Here is a 13,368-nt window from a genome sequence, read left to right as displayed (position 1 = left end):
CTGGTTCTCAAACTTCAGTGTGCTTCAAAAGCATCTGGAGGATTTGTAAAACCCTCATGGCTAATAGCCTATCTTTAGAATTTCAGATTCAGTAGGTCTGCGTGGGTTCTGAGAATTTACTTTCTAACAAGTTCCCAGGTGATGCTGATGCTGTCCGCAGCAGCCCAATAGCATCATTTGGTCTCCAGGCACTGCAAGTCACCCATCAATGTCTTTCAATAAGTTACATTAGAGACTAGACCATCTTTTCTATTGTTACACACAGCTCTATTTTATTCAACTGGGGTTGCAATAAAAGAACTCATAACAGGCTTGCCAAATAGTTGAAAGAGATTCCTTTCAATGACCGTAAGGGGGGCCGAAACAAATAGAAAAGATACAAAGATTTGTGTCAGTGTTATTTATATAAAAAAAAGTCTGGAGCTTATTCATTTCAAACAAGCTTTTATTTAATGTGAACAAATGTTTTCAAGTATGTCTCTCAGTAAGAGTAAAGTCAGATGACATTTCATAACATTTTGGGATGTTGAACTTTGAAACAAAACCAGTATGTTGGGATACAGAAAACCAGAAGCTCCACGAGGAACAAATTCATTTTTTCTTTCACCATCCACTTTCCTAAGCCTTCCAACTGTAAAATGAAATTAGACTCAATTAACAACTACTCATTATTAATATACAAGTGACTTTCTGAATATAAGAGTTAATCCTATATAAACCTGTAAACTACTGTCTCTATAGAGGAAAAACAATGTTTACATCTTGTAATCCTGACTAATCCTGACCCTTCAAACACGATCACACCAACCTCGTTACCTTCTTGCCCATCACTACGCTTAGTTTATTTCTTGTGCGGTCACTCTGTGATTTAAATAAAGCCACCTTTAAAACCTGTCCTCTTTACACAAATAATATATGGTCTTTCATGCCCTCAGACCTATAGTTTTCTTATCCATAAAGTAAAATGTTATCAGACACCCACAACTATGAAAATCCAGAGGAGGGGGGATAGAGGAAATAAACTATGACTTAATTACAATTCAGTGGTAAATAATCATAACTAATTTCCTTTCATTTTGAATGCTATATGAAATACAAAAATCTAAACTGAATATATTTTAATCATGAAATGCAGTCTTACTTGAAATCCTTAACTTTTTACTGTTTTGTAAAAGGTTAACATTTCAGTCATTGATATTATAAGAGGCTACGCTTCTATGGCCAAGTGATGAAGGCACATATAGTGCATGGCTTAACCCCTTTAGCTGCTTCATCTGGTGACCATTCTCTAAAAAACATAGCGCTGTCTGTTGTCGGGTGTGATTAATTTCCCATCTGTAGTGGTCTTATAGCTACAAAATAAAGAACTTGCTGCTGTAAATGAAGTACGTAAAGTTGTCAGTATAGATATGTGTTAGGGTTTGGTTAATTAATCATCAAGGCCACACATTAATACCTGTATGCTCCCTCTGTTGGGTTCACATCCATTTAGGGATCTTCTTCCTCTTCCCCACTTTCAATCACTTCAATCTCTTCATCAGAGCTCTCAAACTTATATTCAGTTGTTTTTTCAGCCAAGAATGACATAAATTTCGGGATCAGAAGATGGCGGAAAAAATATTCCAGTTTAAAATCAGTAACGACATCCACTACTGTGCCTTCAGGATAAACTGGAGAATAGAAATACATTTTTTTTTTTTTTAGAAATACATTTTTTAAAAAATAGCTGGGCATGTTCCTGTTGTTCGATACAACACTTCATGGTCCTCATTTCTGCTGCTTGATAGTTTTTCATGTTTTTTTTCCCTTTCCAGCATATCTTACACCCAGTGCTGCTGATGACTTCTAGCTCACAGGAGAAGAAAAGATCAGAATCGGCTGGTTCTGATTGTATTTGGAATATTTTGTTAGAACTTCACTGGAAAATGTGTTTAAAGAAATTTTAGAATATAAATCACCAATGAGGCAAACCAACAAAACAAGAATAATTCTTAAACTCTATAACAAATATACTAATTTCCAGAGGGAATGGAGGGAGGGGAGGAGGGGAGGGGGGAGGGAGGAGGGAAGGGAGGAGGGAGGCTGACAAGGTGGTGGCACTGGCGCTTTGGTGGAGGGCAAGGCGTTGACACATGAAGGTGTGAAGCTGTTCTTCCAAAATTATAGTTATGTAAACTAACTATAATCATTAGTTTTATATACATATAATTAGGCAGATCAATAAAACTCAAGTAAAATGAAGACAATTTCTATGAGGAAGCTCACTGGTTTCTCAATCTCTAAAAAATACTCCAGTTGCCATTTCATCATTTTCTCCAATCATCTTACCAAGAATCTTCACATTTTTAATAAACCATCAAGCCAAAGTGAGGTAGGTATGTACCATTTGTTTGCCTCTTTTCTTCAAGTTCTCTTTCCATTTCCTCCCAACCTACCTCCCAAACACTCACTTCCTTCTCTGGCCTCATAAATTGCATCATGACTGCAAACCTCTTTTCTGAGAGAGGCAGGTAAAAATCATCCCTTTTTCTCTAGACTGTCAAGGTCTTTACAGAATTGGGTCCACTCAGCCTGAAGTTTTGTTTTGTTTTGCTTTTAAACATTGACCTGTCGCGGGCCTCCCTGGTGGCGCAAGGGGTTAAGATGCAAACTACTAAGTTATCTGCAGCCTCTGCAGCACAAGTTCGATCCCCAGCCGGCCAAGGAGCAACCCACATGGCGCAGCAGACCTCTCCTGCCTCACAGGTTGCTCCCCTCAGCAGTGTATTTCAATCTGCCTGTTCTGCTCCCCGCTCTGTCTCTGGTGAATCCTCTCACCCCCCGAACCTCTGGCCGGTACCCCAGTTCCTCTATGTATAAATAAATAAATCCTAAAAAAAAAAAAAAAACACAAAACATTGACCTGTTGCTTAACCACCTAAGCAAATGCGAAGAGCAGCCTGCAAGAGGACCAAATGCGAAGAGCAGCCTGCAAGGGGACCAACCACGTAAACAGAGGCTAAAGAGCCTAAAGGTGTTGCTTCCATTCACCACCCCCTGGCCTCCTGGGGTCCCCAGGCCCCAGGAATTCGAGAAATCATGCCCCCAGACCTCACCCTCCATGAAGTGATCTCCGCCTCCCGAGCATGCAGTCCCTTTTGCAGGTTGCTCCAGCCCCGAGGTGAGGTATCCCTTTTGAGGTCCTGGCCCTCCCAGACCTCGGTTCCCGGGATGGGGTTCCCTCTCCCAGGTTCTTGGGCTCCAGAGAGGGAGCCTGACCACCACGTGGCCGGGGGCGCCACACGGTCACCAGAGACGAACCCACTGGACCCCGGAAGAGGAATCAAACCGTGCGGTGGGGAACTCACAGAAATCCTCCAGGAATTCTACACCCGGGTCGTCCTCTTTGTCCACAACATTCTCAATCTCTTCTTCGTTGCAGTACTTCTCCTTTCCTTCCTCCTCCTCCTCCTCGTAGTCCTCCTCTTCTTCTTCTTCCTCCTCCTCCTCTTCTTCTTCCTCCTCCTCCTCCTCTTTGTCCTCCTCCTCTTTTCCCTCCTCCTCATCCTGCTCGCCTCCTTCGCCCCCTTCCTCATCCCTATCCTCCTCCTCCTCCTTGTCTTCCTCATCGTCATCTTGCTCCTGCTTCTCCTCCTCATCTTCCTCCTCCTCTTCCTCCTCCTCAGCTTCCTCCTCCTCAACTGCCTCCTGCTCATCTAATGGCTGTACATTCCAGTTTTCCTCAACCATCATCTGAATGGCCTCCTGCCCAATATCTTCCTCCCAGAAGTTTTCCACAAGCGCCTGGAAATCCCTAGGGGCTGCGGGCTCGGCAGCCACGGCCAACAATTCCGCAGGCACCGCCCCGCCCCTGATGGACCCCGGGTCACCACCCATCCCACCTGTGGCTTGGTTCGAGTCATTTGGGGGAAGGCCTCGCTCTTTTGTGGAAGACATGCTCGGAGAGAAGCCCCACTTCGTGACTAAACTGGAGACAGTATGTGGCTGCCGGGACCAAGGTGGTGAAAATGGCTCCCAGCGCGGTGACTGGCGCTCTTCTGAAGCTGTTGGCAGCAGAGCCTGATGGGAAGTGGGGTGGGGGAGGGTAGTCAAGTTGTCCTCCGAGGGCACAACTTAACGGTCGGGTTGCGAGGGGCCTGCCAAGGTCATGTGACAGGAAGTGCAGGGGCGCAGCCTGGGGAGCAGCCCAGCCAGGCTGTGCCTGAGGTGGCGATAGACAAAGTGGGAAAGATTCTGATTGGGCAGAGGATGGGCGCAGGAACCGCCACCTCCCCAACATGAACTCTAAACTCATTGGCTGAGAGGTGATGATCGACAAGTCCTAAGACCAATGGCTTTTCAAGACTCTCAGCTACCAGAGTTCGGGTTGTTCATCGCTTTCCCTTTAAGACCTTAGAGTCTGGGTTACTCCTTAAACCCAGAATGTCCTGTTCTTTAAATTCTGCCAGAACTAGTAAAACTAAAATGCCCTGATTTGGAGGTGCTGTGTTGCACAGGATGTGTAAATTGTTCCTCGATTTCTGCCTGGAGACAGCTTGTGCCAAATAGGGACAGAATTTTTTTGAAAAAGTAAAATTCAGATCTCAGCAATAGTAAAAACCTACCAGATGAGAGGGAAAATTTAGTTTGGACAGTTTTACAGTATTAAGGCTACGTAAGAAAAACCATACAGGGCCTCCCTAGTGGCGCAGGCGGTTAAGCGCAGCGCTTGTGAAGCTGTCCCAGCCTCTGCAGTGCCGGTTCGATCCCAGCTGGCCAGGGAGATCCCCACACGGCACAGCAGACATGTCCTGTCTTGCCCGCTGCTCCCCCCAGCAGTGTGTTTCGGTCCATCTGTCTGTTCTGTTCCCCGCTCTCTCTGGTGAATCCTCTCACATCTCCCCCCCCACACACACACATCTGGCCTGTACCCCTGTTCTTGTATGCATGAATAAATAAATCTTAAAAAAAAAAGAAAAAAATACAACACTGAAATGGATGCAGTTAGAACGGAGCTCAGGTGTTAAACCGGAGCTGAAAGGTGTTTAAACAACACTGCTGAATTTGCTTCAAGCCTCTAAAGAATGAAAAGAGAGAGAGACACTTCTTTTAAAGGAGTAGACTAAGCATGATACACATTAAAAGGCAGACTTCCTAGAATCATTTCTGACAGAACACTACAAGATTTTGTTGCACTAAGCCTCACTTAGACAAAAGCCAATTCTTAAAATTATGAAGAAATTAACAGCTATTTTATACTGATTCTGTTTACGATTGTTACTGGGCACAGCGCAGAAAGAATTCCTGGTGAATTCTCTGGGTTCCAACATACTCCCCCCATCCCTACTACATAGCAACAACTCATGTCTCTGCATGGTGATCAGGGTCAACTTGCTCCACCTCTCCAAGAACTCCTTTCTTTACCTGCTGACCCAATGCCATGAAAAGATTGGAGTGACCAGGTAGTAACTGTAGCATCAAATTCAGTCGAACCCAACCTGTATCCTCTGTTGAAAGGTTCCTCCTAAGACCCAGAACTTTTAATATGGCAGACCCTAATGTTTCCAGGATGGGAAGCATAGATATCTGCAAGCATACTGCATGGAACCATGGTGAGGGGAGTTATTGTAGTCACTCTACTAAGAAAGGCTGGACTCCCCCTTCACACCTAAATTTTGCTTCAGATAACAAGACTGATGACCCCACTCCTACACATACCAGGAAGGTACATCATGAGGATTTAAGGAGAGTAGAGAAACATTCTTAAACTGATCTAAAATGTCTCCATTTTAGAGAGGGGGAAAGGAGACTGGCTTTAGGTTTTTGTTTTGATTAGGGAATGGGGTCAAAGATGAGGGTTCAGATGCACATGGTTCCAACCTTCTAACGGGTCTTTTGATGACATTACTTAGGGTTTCTTGTCAGCCTCCCCAGATGTGAAGTGGAGGGAAAGAGGGAAGGCTGAGGCCTAAGAGTTTACAACCATCAAATGTCAGAAGATGGAATCGGACTCCCGCACATCCCACACATTTTCATTCCTTCGTTCCCAGATTCATGTACACTAAATTTGGGAACACAGCATCAAGTATCTGTTTTTGATTCAGTGTGTCTACCAGACTGCAGAGAAAAGTTCTGTGCTTGAACTGATGCATTAGCTGAGCTGTTCCATCTGGTTGCTAGAATACAGACAAATGTGAAGAAGATGTGGCTGACCATATATAGTCCTCCCTATTGAGCCTGGACCACCCCCGTGAACTGACTCTCAGTTATCTATTTACAGCCCTACAAGGAACTTTAGACTCATTTGCTGATCTTTTAGAGCATGTGCCATCTTATTGACTATGGCAGTTAAAGACAGGTTCCTTATCATAGTCTCTAGGGAGTGGCTATTGATGCCAGGGATATAGAACCAGAGTCAATGTGTTCCCAGATAGGACATCCCTCTTCATCTGGTGTAACAAGTCATCCAATCGGTCTGATAATTCCAGGAGGCAATACATGAATTTAAAAATCACCTATATGCCCAATGGAAAGATGTCCTGTGGTCTATAACCTAAAGGGACTTCTTACACTTGATTTGGATCACCTTTATGTTGGTGTGGTAAAGCCACATGGGCAGTGCCTCAGAGTAGATGCAATTTTAATGTCCACATGTGCCACGGGTGCCATGGGTACCTCAGGAAAACCATGTGGATTTGCATCAGTCATACTGAAACAGGTTGTATGGTCAGCATGTTTGTATATGTATGAAAGGGTTTAAAGTTGATGGCCATGAGCATGGGATATTTTCTTGTTTTTTAAGATTTATTTTTTATTTATACAGTATCTGGAGTATAGGCCAGAGGCGCAGGAGGGTGAGAGGATTCACCAGAGACAGAGCAGGGAGCAGAACAGGCAGACGGACTGAAATAAACTGCTGAGGGGAGCAGTGAGCGCGACAAGAGAGGTCTGCCGCGCCATGTGGGAATCTCCCTGTCCAGCCAGGAATAGAACCCGCGATGCAGAGGCTGCGGACAGCTTCACAGTGCTGCGCTCAACCCGCTGCACCACCGGGGAGGCCCAACCATGGGATATTTTCTAATCCCATAGCATGTGGCTGGAATGACCAACCTTACAGTGGTTCAGTCAGCTGCCGCCACCATTTAACTCAAGTGGACCATGAAGATATTTACCAAGCTGTGTTGCTGGATACAGAGGAGATAAAGCACTGATTGCTCTCCTATCCCCCTACCTGCCAACATACATGGAGTTCCACTCCAGATACTGGGACTGTTGCTTTCCCTCAGATACTAAGATTATTGTTTTCCTTTTATGAGCAAATAGTCTGTTTGTCCTAATCCAGGAGTCAATACCTCTTCCTTTTATTTATCCATTTCCCAGTTGAACCTACATCTATCTGGGTACCAGGTTACATGGGCAATGGCACAATAGTAAAAGTCCAATGTTCCTAGTTGTCCTTTATTGGTACCCAATGAATTGCCACAAGGGTAATCTAGGTTTCACAAATTTTATCAGTCACTTTCCTTGTGATCATTTTCCTTGTAACCTATAACTCACAATGCCCAGTGTCTGAAGCCAGGTGACAGTAAAAGCAAGAGGATGGATTCACCATCCCCTTGTTATATAACTAAGATATTTTAGGGTGATTATAAAGGCTGAAAAACTGCAATCCCCAATGACATTATTAGCTTTCATCTTGGCGAATACATCAGGAAACCAAGGTCAAGCATCCTCAGGGATTTCTTGGAAGTGTGATCACAAGGTAGCTAAAAGCTTCCCTGTGTAATAATATCAAAGATCTACAAAGAGCTTGCACAACTCAACGAAAAGAAAGCAAACTACCCAATCAAAAATTGGGCAGAAGAGCTGAAAAGATACTTTTCAAAAGAAGGACAACAGGTATATGAATAAAGGTTCAATATCACTTATAATCAGGGAAATGCAAAGCAAAACCACAATGTGATACCACCTCACACCAGTGAGAATGGCCCATATTTAAAGAACTGGCATCAACAAGTTCTGGAGAGAATATGGAGGATAAGGAATCCTCTTATACTGATGGTGGGAATGCAAACTGGTCCAGCAACTATGGAAAGCTCTGTGGAGGATCCCTAAAACACTAAAAATGGATCTGCCATATGATCCAGCGATTCCACTCCTGGGAACATACCCAAAGGATACCAAAACACTAATCCGAAGAGAAACCTGTACTCTTGTTTATTGCAGCACTATTTACAATAGCTAGAATATGGAAACAACCTAAATGCCCCAAAACAGAGAATGGATCAAGAAGCTGTGGTATATATACACAATGGAATACTACAGCAATAATACAGCAGTCAAAAAAGATCAGTTCATGCTATTTGTGGCAACATGGGTAGAGATGGAAGGGATTATGCTAAGCACAGTAAGTTAGAAGGAAAAAGAAAAATATCAATGGTCTCACTTATGGGGGAATATAAGGGAACTGAACAAAGGGTCAGGAAAAAGACAAAACTTAGAGGCAAACCACAGAGCTGAGGCATACAGCAAAGGAGGGGGAGGGGGGTCAGAACAGGGGAGGGAAGAGCACAAGGGACTATGGTGATGGTCACAGGTGCTGCGGTGGTGGGATAATTACACCTGAGGGGAGAAATCAAATACAGTACAAAAGTGAACAAAATGTAAGAAATTTTTAAAAATAAAGTTTAGGAAAAGCGTCCCTGTAATTGAACAAGCAGGGCTGAAACATTCCCTAAAGGGATGCCCATATAAGGAGGACAGTTAAAGAATCAGGCTTGCGTTTCAAATACAACATTTCCATTTAATAAAAGATCATTGAGGGCCTCCCCAGTGGTGCAGCGGTTGAGCACTGGGCTGTGAAGCTGCCTGCAGCATCTGCAGTGCCAGTTCGATCCCCAGCCACCGGCGAGGGTCCCACATGGCGCGACAGACCTCTCCTGCCACGCCCGCTGCTCCCCTCAGCAGTGTACTTCCATCAGTCTGCCTGTTCTGCTCCCCGCTTTGGCTCTGGTGAATTCTCTCACCTTCCCGTGCTTCTGCCTATACCCAGTGATTGTATAAATAAATAAATAAAATCTTAAAAAAAATCATTGTACCTTTCCAACTGTCGTGTTAATATCTGAGTGGAACAAACTCAAGATGAGGCTGTGCGGATGCGATATTACCTGTCATTTGTGAGAAAGGCTCTCATGTCCCACAAATGCCCACCAGCAGGCCAATACCTTTTCCCAAGTCATGTAGTGGATGGCTCTGTCAGTGAATCAGTGAGTTCAGAACTCAAAGAAGCACTTTCAGATGGAGGTGGTCTCTCTTGCTCGAAGTTCAAATCACCACAGCTATCAGTAGAAGATACCTAAAGTTCCAAGAGACCCTTGGTGTTTTACAGGCACCAAATATAAGGTTGCTGAGGTAGCCTTTAAGTCAAGCCTTTGATTGCATTTTCTCCTCCTGGAATTCTACATCGTTTCTGTAGTATAATATGGAGGACAGGTGGAAGTCTACTGGCAGTTTTGGTGTAATCTTCTCACCATCACTACTGTACAAGGGATTCTTCACAACTGCAAGTGTCTCCCCTTAGGCTGTCTGAGTACTCACAGTACATCCATGTAAAACTTCGATAGCAAGTTATACGTGAAGCAGTAAGAGTGAGCAATAGCAGTTATACATTAATCGGAAGTGCACAGACAGAGTCTAAAAGGCCCCATCCAATGGTTACAGTTCATTTCCTCCCCTATTTTAAATCATTTCTAAGTTCAGGCAATTCAGTAGTGGCCTTTGCACATCTACAGAATGGATAGGACAGTTGCTTGGACATAGTTTCCAAACAAATCACAAAAGATTGTACCTCTTGCTTTTATTATCTGCCCTATTATGCCCTTGCTGTAGCTTATGGCCTACTGGGGGCTTACTTATAGTCCCCACTTCCTATCAGGATACAGGTGCACTGTATCAGGTCGGATACAGGTCAGAAACTGGAGGTACTTCTAAGTAATTCCCTCTGTGGTAGCCAGTTGGCTTCTTCATTCTTCGTGTGGAGGGAGATTGATTTCCATGGCTCTATAGAGACACTTTCCTTTTAAACTGGATAGACAATTGCCTTTTTGTGTCCCATTCTACTGCCTGCATAGTTCCTATTTGGACCAAACTCTTTTGATGCTCAACCCATTATTAATCTCTTGTTAAACTCCCCCCCCCCACAAATTTAGCAACAAATCCACATTGACTTATGACTACATGTTTTTAAAAGGAATTTATTCTTACTCCCATCCTTGGTTTTATCTCTAATTGAAGAAACTAACTTGGTTGAGGCAGTGTCTATCTTTTCGGAAATTTCTGAACTAATATCACCATGGCCACCCGTGCAGGGTCTCCAGTTACTAACAACAAAGTCAGTAGAGTGCTCTACTTTGGGGAGGGAGAACTTAAGTATTCATCAATCAGCCTCTGGGCGAGAAACTCATTTTGAGATGTCATTCTGGTCACAATACAGTCAGTCTGGAACAGTTTCAGCCATTGTGCTTTGAACACCTTCCTCCTTGGTATTTTCCCCAGGATGACCATTAAGTTGTAGAAAATCTTGTTGTAGGATAGTATTTTGTCTTGACTGAATATTCTGTATGAATTACGGGGTTGTAAGTGAGGGTACTGTTACCATTCACCCCTTAAAAGTGTAAGAGTTCTTATTCTGGCCCTACATGTTTCAACTGAATCTCTATCAGCTCCCATGTCTTGACAAAGGTGGGCTCAAATTTCCCTCCTTTGCCTCTTGAGTGCATCTTACTACTCTGTGTGTGGTCGGTCATGTTGTTGTTTTCAAACAGAGTGCATTTGTGTATTTTTCTCTGACAGAAATCAAGGGTTTACCACTTGTTTTTCATTCTGTAGGGGAGCAATCGACCATGATGGCACCTTTTGGGCAACTGGTTGCAATCATGTCTCTTGTCACTTAGTATCTACCCATCAATTCATCTTCTGTTCGAGAAATAGACTATTGATTCTCTCCCTAATCTATTATTTGAGCAAACACATTGCTTCCTAAATCCTAAGGCGTTTCCTCATATCTCTGAACTTAGCTCATGGGTCCCCTGCTTTTCTTTTCCAATAAGTCATTTTCTATATTGGCACCTTGCTTGCTGTGCCAATCCTTGCAGGAACCCAACTTCATAAAGGCTGTAAAGGAGTAACTAGACTCTAAAGGAAATTACTAAGTAAGAAAACATATTGGCTTGTTATACTCCACAGGTACCAAAAGAAGACAACAAAATTCAATAGATCAGCTCAAAACAGTTTATTACCCACAGCATAGCAAACAGCAGGAGCATCAACCTGGTAGCACCAGTCCCTCTGTGGCCAAGTTCTACTGTGTGACACTAAAAAAATATCTTTCCACTTATTTATTGCTTCTTTGATTTCTTTCACTAGTGTCTTGTAGATTTCCACATATACATCTTATGCATGTTTTGTAATATATATGTGTGTATGTATCATCTTTCAAATTGGAGATATTTTTGTAAATGATGCATTTTCAAATTTCACGGTCTAATTGTTTATTGTTGTTGGATAAGAAGCAACAGAAATCAAAACTTTAAAACACAGGGTTATGATCTGTTAAGCTAACTTACAAAGATTATTTATTTATTAAAGATTTATTTATTTATGCATACAAGAACTGGGGTGCAAACCATGGGTATGGGGGGGCAAGAGGATTCACCAGAGAGAGTGGGGAGCAGAACAGGCAGATCTACTTGAGAATATTACTACTTGAGAAATACACTGCTGAGGGGAGCAGCAGGCGAGACAGGAGAGGACTGCTGTGCCATGTGGGTTAGCATCCTGGCCGGGGAGCAGACTCATGCCCCAGTGGCTGGTGATAACTGGATAGCACTGTCTTTAACCTCTGCGCCACCAGAAAGGACCCACAAAGATTATTTAAACATATACACGTGTGTCTGTATTTGAATAAAATAAAAACTTTCGAGTATATTAACCTGAATTTTTACACTCACAATGTCTCTGTGATGGAATTTCGAATGAGATATATTTCCTTGATAATTTTTAATATCTTGTTTGATGTTTTAATAAGCAATTTTATAATCAGAACAAAAGTAGAAAATAGCATGCCTTTTGTTAACACACACACACACACACACACAAACACACAGCCTTGTCTTTAAGTGAGGGTGAAATTTTCCATGGACTGGAGAGTGATTTCTATATGCCTGTGGTGACTAATTTCCTGAAGGACTGAGTTGTTTCCAACACCTGAATGTTCACGTCACAAAGCTACCTTCTGTTAAGCGGTGATGTTTACTGTAAATGTGTTTCTCTTTCTCTTTCCCGAGAAATATAAAGGGGATACAGATAAGTATCAAATTTTGAGTTGTAAACTTATAAAAAAAATAAACTGTACTAATTCAAAATGTAGAGTTCATTGAGTTTTGAAAAACATACACCCCCTTGTACCCACTACCAAACCTAAGATCTCGAATATTTCCATCAATCTCAAAAGTTCCCTTTCCCTCCTATTCTGTCAATACCACCTCCACACACTAGGGAACAAATAATATATGATCTGTTACTATAGATTGGTTTACAGATGTTTTCTTTCACCCAGCTTAGTGCTTCCAACATTCATCCATGTTGTTGCATTGATCAGTATTTCATTTCTTTTTATTTCTGGATGGGTAGTTTGTTCATTCACCAATTGATGGACATTATGGTCATTTCCAGTTTGGAGCTATTACAAATAAAACTGCTGTGTGTATTCATGTTCAAATCATTCTGTGAATTTCCTTTTCTCTTGGGTACATACTTACATATGGAATTGTAAGTCAAATGGTAAATATATGTTTATATATTCTAATGAAAAACATGTAACAACCCCACAATGTTGCATCCCTGAAAAACAGCAGCAGCTGAGACTAATCCTGGATATCTGATTATTGCTGCTCCTTTTCTGAATTTAATTTGGTTGCAGGTTTAATTCTAGTGTAGCCTTCTCCTATATACTGCAAGGGGTTAAAGATAGCTTTTTGTTCCTATAGATTATTTGATTTATATATTATTAATCTACACTATTTTTTCTAATGACTTAGCAGAAGTTCCCATTGGCAGATGGACTACATTTCCTCATCCACCAATTTTGAGTTTGTTCATTTGATTGCATCGGCCAATGAGATATTAGTCATACTGCAAAATTAGAGGCATGGGAAAACACTTTTGCATTTCAGTCTTAGTTCCTGCACTTTCCCATCACCATGAGAACATGCAAAGACTAATGGTGTGTAAAAGACAAGTGAACCAGAGTCAAATAACCTAGTTTTCTGAAGTGAAGTTTGTCCAATTTAGTGAACAGAAAAATAACACACACGGTGCAAAGAAGCCCAG

At 42.4% G+C, this 13,368-nt stretch overlaps 1 protein-coding gene across 1 annotated transcript; it reads right to left on the bottom strand.

The window, feature by feature from the left end:
* Positions 1–411: 411 nt before the first annotated feature.
* Positions 412–4,208, bottom strand: LOC119246583 (cilia- and flagella-associated protein 251-like). Its single transcript, XM_054695623.1, has 3 exons — positions 3,348–4,208; positions 1,457–1,670; positions 412–631 (listed from the first exon to the last, which is right to left on the bottom strand). The coding sequence occupies exons 1-2, from the start codon at positions 3,934–3,936 to the stop codon at positions 1,489–1,491; spliced, it is 771 nt and encodes a 256-aa protein (XP_054551598.1). The 5' UTR covers positions 3,937–4,208; the 3' UTR covers positions 412–631; positions 1,457–1,488.
* Between the last annotated feature and the right edge of the window lie 9,160 nt (positions 4,209–13,368).

This window comes from Talpa occidentalis, unplaced genomic scaffold, assembly GCF_014898055.3.
Source record: "Talpa occidentalis isolate TD23 unplaced genomic scaffold, MPIMG_talOcc4v2.1 talOcc4.15, whole genome shotgun sequence".
Taxonomy (NCBI): Eukaryota; Metazoa; Chordata; class Mammalia; order Eulipotyphla; family Talpidae; genus Talpa; species Talpa occidentalis.
The sequence above is the reverse complement of the archived record's forward strand: the minus strand, read 5'-3'. Positions and strand labels throughout refer to the sequence as shown.